Source organism: Barbus barbus, assembly GCF_936440315.1.
Source record: "Barbus barbus genome assembly, chromosome: 14".
NCBI lineage: Eukaryota > Metazoa > Chordata > Actinopteri > Cypriniformes > Cyprinidae > Barbus > Barbus barbus.
The window spans coordinates 31,928,356-31,950,922 of record NC_136742.1 but is presented as its reverse complement, the minus strand read 5'-3'; the positions used below and the strand labels follow the sequence as shown (position 1 = coordinate 31,950,922).

At 36.9% G+C, this 22,567-nt stretch overlaps 3 protein-coding genes across 6 annotated transcripts in view; 2 read left to right on the top strand and 1 right to left on the bottom strand.

The window, feature by feature from the left end:
* LOC306880072 (transcriptional repressor protein YY1-like) overlaps positions 1-22,567 on the top strand; it is a 672,069-nt gene that overhangs the window by 201,818 nt on the left and 447,684 nt on the right. The window lies entirely within an intron of this gene.
* LOC306880073 (peptidyl-prolyl cis-trans isomerase FKBP3-like) overlaps positions 1-22,567 on the bottom strand; it is a 391,610-nt gene that overhangs the window by 357,995 nt on the left and 11,048 nt on the right. The window lies entirely within an intron of this gene.
* prpf39 (PRP39 pre-mRNA processing factor 39 homolog (yeast)) lies at positions 1,268-22,547 on the top strand. 2 transcript variants are annotated; one of them, XM_079433558.1, is made up of 15 exons: positions 1,268-1,436; positions 3,421-3,980; positions 5,240-5,365; positions 5,884-6,002; positions 6,103-6,270; positions 6,926-7,088; positions 7,439-7,546; positions 11,362-11,526; positions 11,943-12,069; positions 12,445-12,713; positions 16,430-16,614; positions 17,491-17,565; positions 18,633-18,750; positions 19,146-19,209; positions 22,183-22,547. In XM_079433558.1, exons 1-14 carry the CDS (start codon positions 1,424-1,426, stop codon positions 19,176-19,178), a joined length of 2,229 nt encoding a protein of 742 aa, XP_079289684.1. In that variant the 5' UTR covers positions 1,268-1,423; the 3' UTR covers positions 19,179-19,209; positions 22,183-22,547. The 2 variants fall into 2 exon arrangements, with proteins under 2 accessions (XP_079289684.1, XP_079289683.1); XM_079433557.1 differs by lacking the exon at positions 19,146-19,209.

Below are 22,567 nucleotides of genomic sequence, written 5' to 3'. Positions count from 1 at the left end.
TTTGTAAGTCACTTTGAATAAAAGCATCTACAAAATGCTTAAATGTAAATTTATTTTTCTTTGCATTTCTACTCTTCTCTAGCTAGTTTTCTAATTTGTTGTCAAATAAAACTGATATAACAAGGCAATTTTTTTATGATTCCAGCAACGGACGCACGAGCTCATTAATATTCATAAGATGGGCGTGTGGTCCTTCGCCGTAGTAGACGAGTCAAGCCCGATCTGAATGAAATAGACCCATTGAGACTCGGAAGAATATAATTGTGGCGGTTTTTTAGAGGCTATTTTGTTTAAAATACCGTTCAGATGTGATCTTTGCAGTGTTCTGAAACGTTTTTAATGTTCGCCACGAGTTTTGCGTCTCAGTGGCATCATATGACGTCGAAGGGGCGGGGCTCGTGACGTCACATCGAGTTCAAAAAATGCCTCGTTTAAATAAACACCAGACGAACCTATAAATACATGCAGAAGAACTGACTTCTGAAAAAAAATGCAAATTTTGAAAAAAAAATATATATTTGGAAAGAATTAACATAAAAGAGAACTCAGATATAGTTTTGCCTTTACATTTGTTCCTTTATATTATATACCCTGAACTCTAAAATACATTTCACATCCATAAAACCCAGAAACTGAAATACCCAAAATGCATTTCCAATTAGCCTCTTGAGAAGCTTTAGGTTCTAGTTATTTAACAGTTTGAATTGAAATGATTCAACACAGTTTGGTTATATTGTTTCATAATTAGTTTACATGGGAATATGATCTTTATAGTAATGAAATACTGTCACTTATGGAAGCTACGGGATAAAAAGACCTCACAATTCAGAAAACAATTCTCAGTTTTGAGAAAGAAATAAAAGATAGGCCTATAAACTGACTTTTTTTCTCGCAGTTCAGATTTCTTTCCTCTGAATTCTGAGTTTCTTTCAGTTCTGGTTGTTTTCGTAGTTAAAAGTAAAATAAAAATGTGACCTTTTATCTCACAATTCAGATGTTTATTGTTTTTCTCGCAGTTTATTCAGCTTCTCTTGTCAGAACTGATCTCGTAATTGTGAGTTTATTTCTTGCAGTGCTGATTTTCAGAATTGGGAAAGGACAAGAGAGAATTGTGAGATATAAACTCACGCATTTTTTTTATCTCATGGCTTTCATAACTATACGCTGACGTAAGGTATTTCAAATAAATATCAAATTATTGACACGTATGATTTGTGTGGGCCTATCGGTAAGCAGGGAATGACGTCACTAGTGTTGTGCGTGTCTTGGCTCAGTGCGCATGCGCGAAACCGTCTCGTCCTTCTCTCCTCGCGAGATGCAACGGGTGTTGAATGCGTTATAACGTTGTCGTTTAACCACATGTTATCAACCGCATAAAACTTCGAAGAAGTTGTGAAAATAGCCGCCGTTTAAACCCAGTTTCATGGAAGATTCTGGTAAGTATCCCTCCCGTCGTAGATTTCCCGCGATTCGCGCGCGTTTGTTTCTAGAAAGCTCTGAGGTAAATGAGCGGCGACGGATTGTTAGCAGTTTAGCTAACTTAGCATGTGAAGAGAGCAGGCCAAAACCAGGCCGTTTTCACTGTTTAATAACACCTTGTGCTGGTTTTGAATCTAATTCACCTTTGAAATGCCACCGAACGCGTTGTAAAGCGTGTTTCTCGCACGCGTTCGCTAACTAACTTCGACGAATCATCGCGTGTCGTTTTAACAGGAAACACGATACTAACTTTTCATATAACCCCTTCGTTATTTCTCCGTTCATGTGTGTTTCCGTGGGCATCTTTAAAGCAGTCGTTTGTAAGTTACAGAGTTTGCAGGTTTATTAAAACTGACCGAAATTGTCGAAACACGAGTATAGCTGTGCAGAGCTTATATGCTAATTAGGCCTAATAATATGCTTTTGCATCATGTTCTGTGTAGTCTAGATCATAGCCTTGTGTTTATGGTTAAATAGGCCTTCTGCAAATTAAGATCTTAAATCAGAGCAACAAGTCTTAAATTCATAAAGTGGTATTGAATGTTGCATGAGTAAAAAACCCTTCCTCGGTATTTTGCCTTGTTTTCCAGTACAAATCATTCTCAGATCAACATGCATGATGATTATCTTATGATAAACTGCTTGCGTCTCAGAGCGAGCAGACAAACACAGTAAATGCACTCAATTTAATTGGTTAGTCAGGTTTTGCCGTCCCATAAAGCAAAGTCACATTTTTGATGCGCAGGGAGGAATTTATTTGGCAAATGTGTTTCAATCTGCCATTATTTGCATTAACCCTTTTTCGCACGAGTCAAAAACCACCACCTCTTTTGCGAATTAAGGGATTTTTATTTGAAAATCACTTGTTTCTGATGCCATACCTACTTCAAAAACAGGGTGATGGAAACACAGCTACTGTGCTCTTTAGACATTTACAAGTAACCCGTTTAATCCCAAACTTTTCCCAGGCGTGAACACATCCAAATGATGTCTCATTAGTAACCCTTTAAAATAGTTTTGGGAAAAGTGTATAAATTATTTTAATCACAGGTGGGATAAGGTGTGTACTGAATTAACACATTTCTGCAGTCATAAAAATGGTATATTTTAGCCCAGCTATTTTATACTGTTTGATTACATTCTAGGGTTACTATTATGCATAAACTCTTATACAACATAAATACGAATACTGAGATAAGAGACCAAAGAATACAACTATCTACCATAACTGTATCTACCATTTACTAACTATCTACCATTTCAAAACTGTTACTGATCTATCATAAAATTTTATATTAGTACTACCAGTATTATAACATCAACGTTGTTACTTATTTGTTACATTTGAACTGTTAATTGAGTGCAATATTTCAGTGCTATTTTCACTAACAACTGCAATTTGATTTATATTGTATACCTAAATCCCACCGGTCACTGTGACCATCAAGATGTTTACTCATTTTATGACCACACTCATTAAAACTGAATAAATGTGAATTCATATATTAATACTAGACACCTTAAAGATAATGTGAACCAAAAATCTTAGCTATGTTAACATACTTTACTAGCATTTCGTTTTGGAGCTGCTCATCTCAAGGTGCAAACAGGAAATAAACAACTCTGGTCATGTGACAATTTGCACTAAACATGTGAAACTGCACATTTAATTGAGACTTTCATTTTTTACATTTGCAGGAAGTGCACTAAAACATCAGTCAGTAAGGTTTTTAAGAGCTTTATAAATAAACCTTTTTTTACAGTCACTATTGTGTGGGATTAAATGGGTTGAACATTGTATTCCTTAAATTTTACTTTCATAAAGCCAGCAGAAACCCTTTAAATAGTTTCAGCAGTCGCAATGTTGATTGATTTTACATTGCCATCTTAACTGTAATGAGACGATCATGTTATCTTCAGGCTTACATGTGTTTGTTTCAGGTGAGCCCATGACCGGGATGTTGGACACGAATGCCCCTGATAACGGGGACGCTCCTGATATGGAGGTCACCGGGGCCGATTATGGCACAGACCCGCCCGCGACCGACTGGACACCGGCTCCTCCACAGGCTCCTCTGGAGAATCCGGAAAGCAACGAGTACGAGCAGATCCAGCAGCCGTCTGCATTAGAACAATTCCAGCTGTACTCCGTGGAGCATCTGAAATCTGCAGCGGAGAACATCGACCACACGGCCAGTCCTTCAGACCCCGGTGCAGAGAGCCTCGGGCAGCAGGCGGAGCCAAACGGACAGCAGGCAGAGTCAAACGGACAGCAGGATGAGGCAAAGCCGGCCGAAGCAGGCGACTCGGAGAGCCCTTCCAATATGGAGCTGGAAGATGCTCCCAAAGAAACAGCAGAAGCGGTGGAACCAGCGGCAGATGCAGCCGCCGCACAAGAACCTGAGTTTCCTGCAGATTACGAGCGGCTCTTTAAAGTTGTGGAGGATAATCCTGAAGACTTCAACGGCTGGGTCTACCTTCTGCAGTATGTTGAACAGGAGGTGAGTGTTTTTAACACTAAAGCATTGAACGTGCAGACGGTCATCATTAGCTAGAATTCACTTAAAGAGTTTAGTATAGGCTAATTTAGCCAGAAAACGTTTTAGAATTTGTAATATGTGACCCTGGAGCACAAAACCAGTCATAAGTGTCAATTTTTCATAATTGAGATGTATACATCATCTGAAGCTGAATAAATAATCTTTCCATTGGTGTTTGGTTTGTCATGATAGGACAATATTTGTCTGAGATACAACTATTTGAAAATCTGGAATCTGAGGGAGCAAAAAAATCTAAATATTGAGAAAATCTCCTTTAAAGTTGTTCAAATGAAGTTCTTAGCAATGCATATTACTAATCAAATTATATTTGCAGTAGGAAATTTACTAAATATCTTCATGGAACATGATCTTTACTTAATATTCTAATGATTTTTGTCATAAAAGAAAAACTGATAATTTTGACCCATACAGTGTATTGTTGGCTATTGCTATAAATATACCTGTGCTCCAGGGTCACTTATGTTAATGTAAAAAATCTTGTTTTTGTTTGCTGGTTTTTATTGTATTTGTAAACCACTCATCATTAGCTATGTTTCCATCCAAAGTTACGAATTAAACCTAAGTGCAAAATTGGAATGTCACATAAAATATTTGTGAATAAAGCGCCGTTTCCATCCAGTGAGTTGAAGAGAACAAAATCGTCACTTCCTGATTAACTTGCGCTAAATATCATGAAGAAAAACTCAATTTGCTGCAATATAGTAGAAGGCACTGTTTGTAATTTGTGTGTACAATAAATGACGAGCTTCAGAGCTTGCAGACGAAACGCGGTCACGTTATCTTATTTTCAGAGTGTGCTGTTTGGGAACGCAGTTCTGGGAGTTAATTATAACGAAGCACTTTGACGAGACTTTGCTCAAGCATTTCAGATGCTGTGAAATGAGATCGGTCCATTGTTTGGTCCAGTTTTATGCTTTTCCCATCACAAAGTCACATGTCTTTTTTTTAATGCGCATCAAGGAATTTATTCAGTAAAAGTTTCCATTGTGGTTTGTGCATGTTTTCTTACCGGCTGAGAAATTGATCCTACTTAGTTGAGCGCATAAGTTTTCTTTTATGTGCACTTTTAGAATTTGTGCGCATCTTGGCGTTTCAATCCAGCATTTAAAAAAAAAAAAAATTTATGCAATATCCCAAAATGCACATAATAGGTGGATGGAAACATAGCTATTGGTTTATGAGCTTTTCTTTTATTTCAGAACCACCTGGTGGCTTCAAGGAAGGCGTTTGATGCCTTTTTCCTGCATTACCCCTACTGTTACGGCTACTGGAAGAAGTATGCAGATATTGAGAAGAAACACGGCTACATACATGTGGCCGATGAGGTGAGTCTGAATGACTTCCGGACGAAACTCATGGGAATAATCACATTAAGTCACCAAAACAATTTCAAATATGCAAAGCTCATGCAAATGATTGATTTTTGTTGTTGTAATCAGGCAGAACTGAAGAGAGTTGTTTAAGTCAAGTCACAAAGACGTATTGAAATAAACTTTGTTTTTGTTTTTAAAGCTAACAATTTTTTGAAGTGGGCAAGACAAAGGATGAATCTCATGAGTTCAGTTACTGAAACAATAAAATAAGCAAAACTCATGAGAATCAGATTTTTTTGTTGTTAAAAGTTGCCAAAACATCTTAACGTAGGCGAACCCTGTGAGAATCATCCATTTTTGTCGTCAGTCTCAAAAAATTACCTTTTTAATACTATTTTAATTTTTGCGATTTTGGAGTGACATCTGACATGTTTCATGAGATTCACACTTTAAAGTTTTCTTCTCAGCATGTTTTGTTAAAATGCAACGCACAAATGAATCGATTTGAATTTTTTATTTTTTTTCCTCAGGTTTACCGTCGAGGTCTGCAGGCTATTCCGCTCAGCGTCGACCTGTGGCTGCATTATATCACTTTCCTGCGAGAAAACCAAGACACTAGTGATGGAGAGGCTGAAAATCGCATCAGAGCGTGAGTGGGGCTTTTATTAATTTTATTTGTGCATGTCCTAAAAGTCCTTTATTTATTGAAATTACAAATTGGATTAAATGACTTGCTTGTGTTCTTTCAGGTCCTATGAACACGCCGTTCTGGCCTGTGGAACAGATTTCCGTTCGGATCGTCTGTGGGAGACTTACATCGCATGGGAGACGGAGCAGGGCAAGCTGGCCAACGTCACGGCCGTCTACGACCGCATCCTCTGCATTCCCACCCAGCTGTACTCACAGCATTTCCAGAAGTGAGCGTCTGACCGCCTTGATTTAGTCCCTTTTTATTTTAGGGATGGACGATATCTTATCGATTGCGATATACCGGTAAAAATTCTCCCCACGATAAGAATGTCTTCCTGTGATAATAATGATAAAGTCTAGTTGTTGACACATTTCTGTGTGCGACCGTGCGGAGTGACATCGCGTAATGTTGATTAGCATTGCATTATAAATATACTTTCCTTATAAAATTACCCAAGATTGCTTGAACGCTTATGTTTATTGTCTTCAAATTTCATCAGTTGAAATTTCTCTCTGTGCGTTTTATTCAGCGATAACTGGATACCTTTGTCTATATTAGGGATTTAATTGAGCGTCGTCAGTGCTGTTACTTCTGCGACGCATGTGGAGTTTCTGCGCAAGAGCGCCCTCCGGCTTCTAGTATGAATTAGACAGTCTTTACGTACTCTGTAATGCTCACAACACTCTATTTTGGGTAAAAATAGGAACGATAATACTTTACTCTAAAGAAACAGATTCCCTGAATTATCGTCATTGATATCGTTATCGCAATAAATACCAGAAATATCGTGATATATTTTTTAAGCCCATATCGCCCATCCCTACTTTAGATCTGCTTCTGATGTCAGTAATGTTATTAAAACATCATCGCTCTTTCTTTAGGTTCAAAGAACACGTCCAGAGCAACAACCCCAAGCACTTCCTGTCTGAGGAGGAGTTTGTGCAGCTGAGAGTGGAGCTGGCTAACGCTAACAAGCCCATTGGAGACGACGCGCCGGGCGAAGAGCTTCCGCCAGGGACGGACGACCTGCCGGATCCTGCTAAGGTAAGAGCACCGTCTGTCTTCCGGGGCTTCTAATCATGGCAGAGGTAGGCAAGGGCGTCTGATCCTGGACACGTGTGCAGGTTTGAAGAGGTGTCTTTCCGTTAGCAGCCAATGAAAACCTGAGGGTCCAGGTTGGCATCCAATCAGGGACTTGGGCTAAAAGTGGGACGGGCTCGTGATGAAATGCCACCGTCCCAGCACCGGCCAGAGCTGATTCACTGGGTGTGCAAACCGTACTGTTTCTGTCAAACTCATGGTGACGTAGACCTTTTGCGTAGCTGGACATCAGACGAGATAAAATGTTTGCGCCTTCCAATATGATGCTCAGGATGCTGTGTTTTGCCCTCCAGAGAGTGACGGAGATCGAGAACATGAGGCATAAGGTGACCGAGACCCGCCAGGAGGTGTTTAACCACAACGAGCATGAAGTCAGCAAGCGCTGGGCCTTCGAGGAAGGGGTGAGTGTTTCTGAAGAACTCCTGGTCTGATTATGAGCATCGTTACTCTTCTTAGGGGGGGGTTAGTGATTGGATTAGCCTTTATTTCATCTGCTGATTCCTTCAGGGCTCCTAAAAAGTCTTAAATTCTGTTTAATGAAAATTTAAAGGTGGTAAAACATTTTGAAAAGTATAACTGAAGTCTTCATTATCATGTTAGGAGGTCTTAAAGTTGGGGACGGAAAAAAAACAGGAATTGCAATATGCTCTAATGTGGTGATTAAACTTAAAAAGCTGACGTTTAAATGAATGAGTGATGTTTGAGTTTTTTTTCTTTCTGTTGAACACACAAGATATTTTGAATAATGTTGATGACTAAAGAGTTGACGGTAGCCATCGATTTCCATAGTAGGGAAAAATACTATGGAATTTAATGGGTACGGCAACTGTTTGATTACCAACGTTCCTCAAAATATCTTCATTTATATTCGACAGAAGAAAGAAACTCAGAAGCAAAAAATTTTGTAGTTTGGGTGAACTGTCCTGAAGTCTTAAATTCAGTTTGATCAAATTAAAGGTAATCAAAGTCTTAAATTCCCTGAATGGTCAATAAAAGCCTTGATTATCATTTTCAGAGGTCTATGGTAATAGATTGTTTGATTCACTGTTGATGGATTATAACAGTGTTTACTTTGTTGTTTGTATTGAAATATATTTTATCCTCCTCGTCTCTACAAATGTGCAGCTGGTAGTAAAGGCATTCCAAAATAAGAGTCCTGGAGTATTTTAGGCTTGTTTATAGTTAAGGCCGCGTTTACACTGCAGGCCTTGATGACCAATTTCCGATTTGGTGATTATCATCTTTTTTTTTGGACCACGTTCTTGCATTTGTTTTAAGTGACCCGTATCCAATGTGTGCATTTTACACTGCAATGGTATGCTAATGCTGTGACAAGTCTCAGTTAGCTTAACGCAGTACACAAGGTGTTTTTTTTTATTATATAATAAAAAGGAAAACGGAATAGGAAAACAATAGAGCAAGCTAGTGTTAGATGCCTTTTTTTTGTGTTTTTTTTTTTTTTTTTTTTTTGCTTTTTAATTGTATAATAAATTAAAGAAAACACAGAATACAAAAAGAATAGCAAAGCTAGTGTTTTTTTTTTTTTTTTTTTTTTTTTAAAGAATAGAATTAGAGGTTGTGTTAGAGGGTCAATAAAGATGGAATACTCTGCTACTGAACTAGAGATGTTTCATTGGTTTACAGGTATGTCTGTTCCGTGAAATGTTTACAAAACAACTCCCTTTTCAGTGATGTAGGAATCACATTTACAGGGGGAATATCTGCTTACACGGCAGGCACAAATGCACTTATCCGATTCACATCTAAATTTATTTCCACACATGAATGAGTCCTGAAACCGATCTGAGAAAATTGGAATCCATGTTGTTTTTTCATTTATTTTATTTTTTTTTCCCTCCCTGCTTACACGCTCATGGGCCATATCCAATCTGTGCTACATGGGAGAAAAAAAATCTGTGTCATTTGAAATAATGCAGCCTAAAAGTCCCACATTATGAAGAACAGAATTTATTCTGGTTATTATTGGTATTGACACAAACTATATCTGGCTATACTACATCTTTGGATCAGAAACATTAAATCTAGTCTACTTTTTGTATCTAAATAAATTGGTCATAAATAATTTAGCTTATCCTTTATTACGGGAGAACTAATTATAATGTAATTTTAGTTTTTTTAAAGCAGAAATTGAGAATTTACACAAATTTAAAGGTTTTCACGGCAGCCCATCAAAATAAAATTTCAGTTTAACTTGAAGACATTGCAGCAGAAAAATATTACTACTGTTCAGCAAAATATACATACTACTACTAAAATTATGAAAACTTAATTTAAGTAATGATCACAACATTTCTTCCATGTTTTAATTTGAATAGTAAATCCCATTTGTTTGCCAAAAGTTTAATTTTCAATTTAAAGATGAATAAAAATGTTATGCCTTCATTTGATAACCAGATACACAACGCAGAATTTGAGGAAAAAGAAAACATTTCATTTCATATTTTAAGAATAAAATTTAATAAAGTTGACTTTATGCATTCAAAAAATTAGACATGCTACAACACAATTTTGTAACAATAAAATATATGGTGAGAGAAAATAAAACATAACTTTATAATTGTCATTTTCTTCAGTCATATAATTATAACACCTAAAATACGCTGCGTGTAAAGTGTTTGTTGCAGCCAGTTGAAGGGTGGGTACATTGGGCCTCATTCATTCTACTTGTACAACGACTGCCTACAACAATGAAGTCAATATTACTGGTTACTGCTTTTTATATTTAGTACAATTCTTAAAAATGAGATGCTAGTTATATGTTGCCGCCTTTGATATTCCAACTCATAGCAACTAAAGTGTCTCAGCTGGCCAAAAACTCTTTGGTGGACACACATTATTGAATATTTATTGTTAGGGATATGGCCTATTATTTATATATATATATATATATATATATATATATATATATATATATATATATATTATATTATACTGGAGCCAAACCTGAGAAAGTAGAGCAGATATTCCACTGTGTTCCTGGACACGCAATTTGTGTAGCTGTAATTCATAGGCGGGGATTATGCTAATTTATGCCTATTTACTAGTGATTAGAATTCATTAACATGTTTAACTATCAAATCGGATGTTTTATGGGGCTATTATGTTTTCCAGTCGGGCTACCAAAATGAATTCACCTCCCTGCCCAACCGGCTACCTTAAATACAGGGCTCCCACGGGTCCTTAACAACTCTTCAATTTAGCTGTATCAAACTTAAGGCCATAACAAGTTTTAAATGCGTTACATGGTATAAGAAATGTCTTATCTATAATTTCAAAAGGTCTTACAGTTGGGGATGGAAAGACAAGAATCGCGATAGGCTGGATTAAACTTCAAAAGGCAATGATGTCATTGAATAAATATAAGCGCTGCACGTTTCAAAGTATCTGAAGGGAACCGACTGTCCCCAGAAACGTGTCGTTGGCATTTTTATTTCATCTTGCCTATAATGCCTGATAAAGCAGCGTTTATGAGCGCAGACAGTGCTGCATTGTGTACAGTTGCTAACAGGGAAGTTCCCTGAGGGAAATAACCGTTATATTAAGCCGCTCCTAAAGCAGAAAATGAGTTCATTTCCAATAAGCCTTTCTTGCTGCTTATGGTCAGGTCAATGCAAATATCGACCCATGTTTTTAAGCAGCAAACACATTGTAAATGAGAGAGAAGTTAATGTGCCTTCTAAAAACCTAAACAATTAAGATATTTAATATATATTCGTTTTAAATTAATATAATTATAAGCTTGATTTATCCCCTTTCATAAAAATGGTCTAAAGGCTGAAATGCTGTTGTGTAAGATTTGTTTTTGTGAAACCTGTATCTGAATTGTAAATCATGTCATTTTATTAATACTGTTACCATAGACCTTGTCCAACCCCGCTCATACTGTTCATTTTACTTGTGCAACTCTTAAAATGGGTCATAAATTGCCTTAATTTTATTTTTAAAAATTCTGCAGATACCGTGTAAATAGTTAAATAAAATTCATTCCTTCATATTTGTGTATTGAAAATATTTTTGACATTTAGACTCTTATCTGATTTTCTATATTTAAAAAAAAATGTGTGTGTGTATTTTTTTTTTTGGGCTAGTTAAATTTAATTTTCGGGCTACCAAAATCTGAAGAGTACCTGCCCGGAAATCGACGATGGTCCGTGTCGTTTTAGCCATATTAACGAACGCCGATTTCCCTCTGCAGATAAAGCGGCCGTACTTCCACGTCAAAGCCTTGGAGAAGACCCAGCTGAACAACTGGAGGGAGTACCTGGACTTCGAGCTGGAGAACGGGACTCCGGAGCGTGTGGTGGTTCTGTTCGAGCGCTGCCTGATCGCCTGTGCACTCTACGAGGAGTTCTGGATCAAGGTAGCTAGACGCTTCTGCCACTCATGCCTCACTCCCTCTGTCCACCCCTTTGCTTCCCAATCAACGATATCATCACTTCCACAGTAAAACTTGCTGCACTCTTTGCGTGTAACGTTGATATTTGACTGTATCTGTTATATTAGGGGATGGCCTGCTTGCCACACAAGATTTGACCGCAGCATTTGCCAACTACGTTGCACCTCTCCGTCTCCTTCTACCTTACAGAAACTTATCTTATTGGTTCCATGAAGGTGCTGATGGGTTTAAAACAGAAATTCTCAAAACGATCTTGTCAATGGAAATTCAGCAGTGCGGGGATGTGAAACGAAAACTCAATTTTTATGTGCTCTTTTCCCATCTTCTCCTCCTGTTATCTCTCTCTGTCGCTCTCTCTTTCTCTCTCTTGTGCTGTGAAGTACGCCAAGTATCTGGAGAGCTACAGCGTCGAAGGCGTCCGACATATCTTCAAGAAGGCCTGCACCATCCACCTGCCCAAGAAACCCACCGTTCACCTGCTCTGGGCCGCGTTTGAGGAGCAGCAAGGTAAAATATCAGGCATGCTGTCCAATTGGTAACACATTGCGCTTTCCAGAATATAGGTTGTATTTGTAGTCTAAAATGTGCTGAAACTTTTATTGATCCACGTTATTCCTAAACGCAGAAGTAAGCCTGTGTGCGAGGCTTCCGGTTCATTAGCAGCTGTAGGGAAATACTGACTGTATGATTTTGAGATGCATCTTTCCACACTGAGGACCACTGAGGGACTCATATGCAGCTATTACAGAAGATTCAAACACTCACTGATGCTCCAGAAGGAAAAACTGTGAAAAAAGCACATAGTTTGCTGTCCGTGTACTGTATGTGTATAATTGTGTTTTCTGAAGTTTGACGTTGGAATCTGTATGGACGTCCCTACAGGCAACATGGATGAAGCGCGACAGATCCTGAAGGCGATGGAGGAGGCTGTTCCTGGGCTGGCCATGGTGAGGCTGAGGAGGGTGAGTCTGGAGCGCCGGCACGGGAACATGGAAGAAGCCGAGGCCCTGCTGAGAGATGGCATCACCAACGGGAAGAACAGCAGCGAGTCGTCCTTCTACGCTGTCAAACTGGCCCGACAGCTGGTCAAAGTGCAGAAGAGCATCGGAAAGGCCAAGAAAGTGCTGCTGGAGGCCGTCGAAAAGGATGAGGTACAGATTAACTTTCACTAAATGAACATGCAACTTACAGATATTCAGTTTCAGTAATTATAATAAAAACATTTTAGATTTATATTTTATCCAGAAAAATTGTTCAATTGTATATTTTATTAATTTTTTACATGTATCATTAAATATATAAATAGACTTATGTGTGTCTGTGTCCCTGCAGTACAACAGCAGTCATGAGTAACACAGGTATATCTGTAGCAATAGACAACAATACATTGTATGGATCAAAATTATACATTTCTCTTTTATGACAAAAATCATTAGGATATTAAGATCATGTTCCATGAAGATATTTAGTAAATTACCTACCGTAAATATATCTCAACTTCATTTTTGATTAGTAATATGCATTGCTAAGAACTTCATTTGAACAACTTTAAAGGAGATTTTCTCAATATTTAGATTTTTTTGCTCCCTCAGATTCCAGATTTTCTAATAGTTGTATCTCAGGACAATATTTGTCTATCCTAATAAACTATCCTATCCTAACTGTTGAAATCCTTTATTTTATTTGGTGTTCATGGTCAGAAATGAACGGCTTGTAAAAAAGGTTAAAAATTGTGTAAATCCGTCTTTATGCTATATTATCACCAAATCTTATATTCAATCTTTGTATGAACTTGTTTTCAATCAGCAGAGCTTTTGCATTTCTTTATGGAACTGATTGATCTTTGGCTTCATTGATCTGAGCTCATGAATCTCAGTTTTTGAGTGAAAAAACATTAGTGGGAATAACTTTGGCAATGTTCACTTAAAAACATGAGATGCATGAGGTCAGATCAATGAAGCCAAAGATCAGTCAGTCCCATAAAGAAACGAAACCTGTGCTGATTCAAAGAAAAGAAGATTTAATCCAATATTTGTTAATGAAGCAGTTTTTGTAAGCAGGCCATTTTTGAGTGGGAACAAAGTTGGGGGGAAAAATCCCAAAAAAGTACAAATTATTGCAGGAAGTTGTTCTGTGTGAGCAAACTCAGTATTTTAGTCCAATGCAATAACATTAACTAGCATTTTCTAGAAAAATAAATTCTCCCTGGGTCAAAATGACCAAAACAACATCATCCCACAAACCTTTCAAGAGATTATGTAGGGATACTAACGATATTATCAATAGCGTGATATCGCAATATCAAAAATATCGTGGTCCCATGACTATATGAAACAATAGGTCTTCCAGACAAAAAGTGTAGATGTATTTAAACGTCTTATTCTAACACAAAAGGTCTTTAAATTTGTTTTGGCCCATTATGTTTTGGCACAGTATCTGTCAAACGAGCTCAAACCGAAAGCACAATATGCTTAATGCCTTCATCAAGTGTGTTTTCAAGCGAATTCAGACGATCAGCTGGTGATCCGGTGTTTTCTGCGTCTCAGAGCGGCTCCGTTCACACTGAATGAATGCAGTTAACTCCTTTATTACACTGCTGTGAGTTTAGCACACGTCTGGGAACAACAGCCACCAGTTCTGCTTCATTTCAGCGCCAGATGATTGCAGCATTTCACTAGAGTTGTAGTGAGACGTGTTTGTAATGTTTTCACTGAAGCTGGAGCTTTCCTTCAAAATAAAAGCTCTGCTGCCGTTTCCGTCAAAATAAAAGCTTAAGTGCAGCATGAATTGCTAGCGGTTTAAAGTAGGGCTGCCACTGACTTTTTATTTCGATTAATCTAAACTATTAATTTACCACAAAAAATCAACAATTACTTAACAATATTTTATTAAACCAAATGAAATCCAAATGTCTATGAAATCTTTTTTTTTTTTTTTTTAAAGCAGAAGTAAAGTGCAGCAGAGTGCAAGAAGCAAGTGTCCATCTCAGTCCAGATCACTGAAATCAGTTCAGTATTATAGTGAGAGAGACATCATCCACGTGTTCTAATCTAATAATACAATTAGAATCAAAACACTTTTAAAGGAGTATTTACCACAATTTATTTAGGTGAAAAATGTAAATGTGCAGTATTTCTGAAAAAATTTTTTTTAACTTTTTTTAAAAATATAAAATCAATTCATTGGAGATGCTTTTGATTTATTAATTTAATGGAACCATTAAAATGGAATCCAGAAAATAATGTAAAACAGAATTTGGTAAAGATAAAACTGTAAAACTCAATTAATTAAACAGGCTATTTGATTAATAAAATGTAATTTAACCATTAAACCAGTATGGAAAAAACTGAATTGGAAATAAAACTGATTTCATAGGGCTTTGTAATTATAATAATTATTTTTGTGGTAATAAAAATAGATGAAAGTGAACAATAGCTTTTAAAATGACTTAAAATACATATATAATAGCAATTATGCAATAATTAGTTCAAATATAGTATCAAAAGCAAGAAATCGTATGGTTTTATTGAACATAACTGTTAAAATGCATAATAGAGCTAATGTAGATTACGCATCACAACAAAGGCCTTCATGCGGTGCCGACGACCTGACGATTATTTTTACACATTACTGTTTAATATTGACCCAGCACCATTTAATTCAAACATACACTTAATCTTTAATATTTGTCCATCTGTTTAGGACAGAAATGCTACAGCTGCTGTAATTAAATGAACATGTGGAGATCTATCCGTGTAACTCAGACTGAGGGGTTGAGCTTTTATTTTGAAATCTCGATGTATTCTCCTGTGTTTGTGTAGATTTATAAATGATTTACCTCACACATCTGATGAAATGGCGTATGTTGTGTTCCCAGATGAAGGTTATAATAAACCCAAACTCAGAACAACATGCAGAGATGAGTTTGAGACGCTCCTCATGTAAATAATCACAGTTTCTGTGGAGCTACTGTGAACGGAGCCGCTGTGAGACGCACGAGCTTAACTACACGCATGAAATAATTAAAGACCATATACTGTGTGTGAACTGCATCGCATATCATTAATTAAATCATAGCGGTTGTGAATTCACAATTATGCTTAATTATCATTTAATATATCATGCAGCCTTGGAAAATAGTCTAAATACTTGGATTCTCGTCCGTGAAATGCGCCACTTCCTGTATTTTGCCGGTTAGTCGACGCAAGCAAAATGAAGTTAATGATTTAAAATCAATTAGTCGACTAAAATCGAATCGTGACAGCCCTAGTTTAAATGCAGTCCAAACTCAAACTTTCAAGTGTAGAAATTATGAGTATTGTCATTTCCCTACTGTAGTGTAAAGCAAAAATTATATACCTATGAAATATTCATTTTCTTTTTTTACAATATATGGCTATTACTGTCATTATTACATTCTAATTAGTTTGGCTTCCTAAAACAGCAGTGTGAATGTAATTTAGACTGAGACAGTAGATCACAAATAAAGAGGCTCGAGTCCCCTTTAAAGTTCAGCTACAACTCAATTCAGACTGTTTTCAGATTCAAGTTTTCTTAGTTAAGAACATGTTGGAGGAGCTCTTAATGTTCAACTCTCAAAGTGCATTAGAATGATTTAACTTAAAATGTACAAAATTATTTTTCCAATTCTCGTTTTTTTAATTTTTTATATTGCAATAAATATCGTATCGTGGACTTCATATCGTATCGTGAGGTTTTGATATTGTTACATTCCTATTTTTATGTGATGTGAAGAGTTAGTTTGCAATGAACTATTTAAATTGATTCACAGAAATGATTTGAGCTCTAGCAGTTGTGAGGGTTATTTCATGCCTCAGGTTTTTTTTAAATGTTTTTCTGCCTGCAGACGAACCCGAAGCTTTACCTGAACCTGCTGGAGCTGGAGTACAGCGGCGATGTGCAGCAGAACGAGGCCGAGATCATCGCCTGCTTCGACCGAGCGCTAAACAGCTCGATGCCGCTGGAGCAGCGCGTCACCTTCTCCCAGCGCAAGCTCGAGTTCCTGGAGGACTTCGGGAGCGACATCAATGTGTGAGTTAGGAAACTCAGTCAGAGCGCTCGCTTTATGTAGGGCTGGGCTATATGGCAAGAAATTAACATCTTGGGGTTTTTTTAATGTTTGACCGATTCTCGATTTTTAACTAGTCAACTTGAGAATATAACTACAACATGATTCAAGTAACTTGTTCTTTATTAATCCTCTAGTTAAAGAAAATTATATTCCAAGTGCAGCACACATGAAGATGTAGATGTTAAATATTTTAGCAAAAAAGATGAATGAACTACAACTACATCTTGTACAAACTTATGTTCAGAAATAATGCTTAAAAATCAAGGCAATTCAAAATGACTGAAGGTATAACAGCAGTAGACTAACTATAAATGTTCTGTAAAAACAATGAACAGCAGTCTGTCTCCGTGATGCAAATATCAGACACACAGTAGTAGTTCTGCACAGGGATTTATTTGCTTGAGCTGCTTTTGCATTGTTTTTTCTATGTAAACACAGACGTGTTTGACTCTTGTGCTCGTGTCTCTTGCATGAAACGCTATTCTAAAAACACTGCGCTCAAGTAAAAAAAGTTCACTCCCATCTTCTTGCATGGGTTTCCTCTTCCACTGCCGCGGCGCATCTTTATCAACACGAAAACACATTCTGTGTGAATGCCACCTAGTGGTGTGCGATATTGACAATCTTTATTTTTTGGGATTTTATCCATGACGAGCGTGTTAGTGAACTGTTGTAAAAAATCAGTCACATTTGTAATCATGGTCAGTTTTGGAGAAAAAAAACAGCACTCTTCATGTGAAACTGATTAGCTATTTGAGGGAGAAATGGCCCGCCCTACTGTTAGGAAAAGTGTTTTGAATATGTTTTGAGATGCATCTGGCGTTCTCTTCACTCAGGCTGGTGGCGGCGTATGAACTACATCAGAGACTCGTATCGGAGCAGGAGTCACTGAAGAGGAAAGCAGAGAACGGGTGAGTTACCCAGATTCACTGAGACTCCATTAAACTGCAGACAATCTGTGATTATTTCACGGCTATCAGGTTTCTGCGTCTCTTAAACTCTTAATTCCACAAATGAAGGTCTTAAAAATAGGAGCTGAAAGCCTTAAATTCCTAAATGTTGCATGAACTGCAATAAATGAATTTCTTCCTAAATAATCGTCTTGTTTTCCAGTATAAATATACTATACATACATAAAGATACATTTGCTGGAGATGCAAATTGAAGATATGAAGTCTTGATCAAAATGAAGTGAGTTTATAATTAAAACAAGAACAAATATCTGCCAGTGGGGAATGAAAACCTTGTCAGTTTGAAAAGTTGATTTTTCTGACCACATTGCCAGATTTGTTCTTGTTTTAATCATAAACCCAATTTTAATTTCTTAATGTTATCATCTGTTTATTTCTTAACTTTAAAAGTAATTTAAAAAAACCTCTGCAGAAATTGTATTTTATAAAAAAATAAAAAAAAGAAATTTGAAATTGAGCTAAAAAACTGACTAAATGGTATTTTCTTGTTAAACATACTCATAATCTTATGATTATTGTAACTTTTTAGGGGTCAATTTTAAATCAAAATGTGTTCATCAATCATCTCTCCTGGTACGGTTTCAAAATGTTTTATAGTAATGTATTCTGTATTCCCTACATCTTCATCTCTGTCCAGTTTACTGTACATCTTTTGTAAAATCACTTTAGGCCTATGAAAGTAAAAAGATGTAGAAACTGCTAGTAAATTTTACAGCTAGAAAGAAAAGGCAAGTAACACATTTGAATTAAACATTTTTAAACTACAAAATTGAGATTGAAATAATATCCTCCTGTAAAATGTACTCCAATAATTTTTTATTTACAACTTTGAAAATTAATTTTTACAGTGCAGTGATGTGGCAACATTTTTACAGTGTTTATAGTTTATGATTGGATTTGTTGCATTTATGATCGTTTAAAAATAATTCCTTTATTGATTCACTTAATGAATCAATGCTGAGCGATGCGAATCATTGAATCTGATTTGTTTGGTTTGTCGTCTGCAGCTCAGAGGAGCTGGACTCGAAGAGACAGCGGACAGACGACCAATCAGCAGCCTCGGGTCAGATGATGCAGGACATGCAGGCCAATCACGCCGGATACAACTACAACAACTGGTACCAGGTCAGTCCTGCCTCCGACCGCATATACAATCAAACATGCGTTTATTCAGACACCTTCAATGTTTCTCACATCACAGTTTAGGAAGGTATTTAATGGTTAGGGTTAGGGCTGCAAAACGATTAGCCGTGATTAATCTATTAATATTAATCATATATATATATATATAAGAGATGCTGCACCTATTGCAATTTTCTTGGCTGATTCCGAATTTTCTGTCAGTATGACCAGCCGATACAGATTTATTTATTTTTTTTCCTCTCCCCTAACCTTATTTAATGTCATCTTTCACATAAAATTCTTACTTTGTTTCAATGAATTCTGTTAGAGTACTAATAAAACTGTAGAGTTGTTACGTTCAAGTGAAATCCGTATCAAACTCCATCTTTCCACTGCAGGAAACACAGCAGCAGCATCTGAAGTGGCATTAGATGTATTTACAGACTGTTTGATGAAGCTGAGGTGCCATAAATGCATTTACACCCCAAAATTTCAAATGCATAAATATATATTTTTATTAATGTTTTAATGTTAATGTTTATTAAAGATTAATGGTTTAAATATTTTTAAACATACAAACAAGAAATTTTGGGAAAAAATGCAATGATGTTTTAAATATGAAATCAAACCACCAGTAGGTGGCAGTAAATGACTCTTTAAATGAGTGAGTACCTTATTTACACTGCATGGTTCAACTGACCCAATTCCCTTTTTTTATTATTTGTTTTCCTCCCATGTGGCACAGAGCGGATATGGCCCATGACAGTGTAAGCAGGAAAAGGTCACATGGATTCTGATATTCTCCGATCGGTTTCAGGCCTAAATCAGATATGAATCGGGTACATGCATTTGCGCCTGCCGTGTAAGCGGTCAGTTCAGATATTCCCCTGTAAACGCGACTCCTACGTCACTGAAAAGTGAGCTTTGAACCATTTAGCTGTACAGACATACCTGTAACAAATGAAACCTCTCTAGTTGAGTAGCAGAGTATTAATTTAGTTTGTTAATTAAAAGGCGATCTGATGTGTGTTGCTTTTGAAATCACGCTGCGTGCTCGTTGCTGCCGGCTCACTACAGTCCTGTTCGTTCCATTGAAACCACAAAATAAACTGCACACAAACATGTCCCTTCCCTTTGATATACAATCACTGATGAACGCATTTGGTTTTAATTACTAATAACACAGCCGATGTGACATGCTTAACATTATCTACCACCTGAGTGTTATTCCCCTCGCAAGCTTTCAGCGGAGCTACATCACTGTCCTGGAGAATTTGTACTAGGCTATTTAATTCTGATGTAACTATTGCATTAAAAGCGTTTTCCATGTCAAGATATTAAACTCAATGTACTACTCAAATTGATTTGTGACGTATGCTATTTCTGGCTTGTTTCACCGAGTGCAGTGTAAAATGCACATCAGATATGGGGCACTTTTAAAAGAAATGTCAGCACGTCGTCCAAAAAATTGGATGTAGTCACAAAATTGGAATTGGTCATCAAGACCTGCAGTGTAAATGCAGCCTTAGTCATTTATTCAACAGATTCGTTCAAACAGCTGATTCATTCAGAAACTCAGTTTGATATTGTTCCATCATCAGTCTGTGAGATCGCCGATGCTAATTTATTATTTACCTAGTTTCATTGCCGCAAAGAACCAACTCCAGCGTAAGGCTACAAGCAGCCTAATGTTTTTAATATGACTGAATTTGTATTTAATAATGACAAATTAATAGAAACATGGTAAGTTACTAATTATATAATGCTTAAATTTCCTCAGTTATTCAGTGACTCATCTGATTGGCTATTGCAATCATAAGCTCAGCATAATCGTGTGTGATTGGTTATAACGTGCAACACTGTAAAAACGTGGAAAAAGACAACGTAACATAAGCCCTAATATTAATTAGTATAATAATAATAATTGTTCTTGCTATCGTTAAAGGCATCAGCCACAGGTGATATCTCTGACTATCGGCTCAACCCCTATAGACAACAATACATTGTATGAGTCAAAATTATCAGTTTTTCTTTTATGCCAAAAATCATTAGGATATTAAGATCATGTTCCATGAAGATATTTAGTAAATTTCCTACTGTAAATATATCAAAACTTCATTTTTGATTAGTAATATGCATTGCTAAGAACTTCATTTGAACAACTTTAAAGGAGATTTTCTCAATATTTAGATTTTTTTTGCTCCCTCAGATTCCAGATTTTCTAATAGTTTTATCTCAGACAAATATTGTCCGATCATAACAAACCATACATCAATGGAAAGATTATTTATTCATAATGTATAAATCTCAATTTAAAAAAAATACCCTTATGACTGGTTTTGTGGTCCAGGGGTTACAAATAGTATATAAACACACTTTTACTTTGAATCGATTAATCGTTAGGGTTCAACCCTTTTAGGTTGAATAGCTGTCAGCTGTTAAATTAAAGTACACTATTACAGACCTGCTAACCTGTACGCATTTTGACCTCAAAGTATGCTGGTACGATTTGTCAAAACCCTGGTGACGCCTCCGTCCACACGCAGTATTCAAAACAAGCAACAGAAAAAGATGGTTCAGCCAATCAGAGCTCTCTTTTCCTTCCTGTTTTGCATTTCTGTGAATTATTTCTCTCCAAGCTGGCTCTGTTTGTGCGTGCTGAGTTGAGGAAACGCATGCATCTGAAAAACCAACAGAGTAATAAAGGCTATATCGATTAGCAATGGATTATTAATTCAAATACCTGAGGTGGTTTCAAGAACACAGATAAACATCGTCTCAGTCGAGTGTTTATTGTCTTAATGTTCTCTATGAATGCCATCATTCAAAGCGTTTGTCATCTTTCATTCAGTTACGGCGATAGCTGGGTGCTTTTGTCCATGTTAGGGATTTCCTGGAGCATCAGGAGTTCTATGTCTTCTGTGATGCATGTGGCTTTTGTGCGAGGGCGCCCTCTGGTGTCCAATATGAATGAAGCAGACATTACGTGTGTTTATAGCTCTAAATAATGGCTAATTCATAAAAATAACACTTCTCTCAAAAGACATTTGAAGTAGATGTATGATAATCTGTTTTTATACAGTATACAGAAGTGTACTGGAGTTTTATTTATTTTTAAATAGCAATTAAAAACAGCAAAAAAGAACTAAACTGTGGTTAAAAGCGAGGCATGTATTGAACCGTGGGCTAACTGTATTGTTGCATCTCTACGGTTTACTGTAAAATACTGTATAACAGGAATATCACAAACAGTGCAGACCCTGAGTACTAACCTATGATAAATATTTAACATTGAATTTTTGGGTATAATATATCACTTTATTTTGCTCTCCTCACTTACAGAAATGAACTATAGTGTCCTGCACCCACTTGTAAGAATGACATCTGCTGTCTGAATGGTTTCTGGTTTGACTGTATGTGTTTTCTGTGTTGCAGCAGTATAACTCATGGGGCGGTCAGAACTCCTGGGGTCAGTATGGTCAGTACGGTCAGTATAACCAGTACTACCCACCACCTCCGACATAACGGACTGCGCCGGCCGTTTCTACTGCTCCTTCAGCTTCAGCATTCACCCTGTCTCCAATCACACACTGTTTCTTTTTTGGCACGAGCTCTTTTCCCTCTTAGTGCAAGTGAGTTTTTAATGAGCCGAGCTGGTTTAGTTGTGTTCTCTGACAGATCGACGTTTGTTTGGAAGACTTGATCCTCATCTCTGCTCCTCAGTGTGATCCTGTTTTCAGAGAAACGTGAAACATGAAGATGTTTTTTATTTTGGTTTCATAATAAAGAGATTGACATCCTCCACGTCTGAGTGATTGAT

What these genes read in the sequence shown, in the direction of transcription:
- prpf39 (XM_079433557.1), top strand. An exon ending in ACATACATGTGGCCGATGAG is followed by an intron (nt 5,366 to 5,883) that starts GTGAGTCTGAAT and finishes TTTTTTCCTCAG; the next exon opens with GTTTACCGTCGAGGTCTGCA. An exon ending in ACTACAACAACTGGTACCAG is followed by an intron (nt 18,751 to 22,182) that starts GTCAGTCCTGCC and finishes TCTGTGTTGCAG; the next exon opens with CAGTATAACTCATGGGGCGG.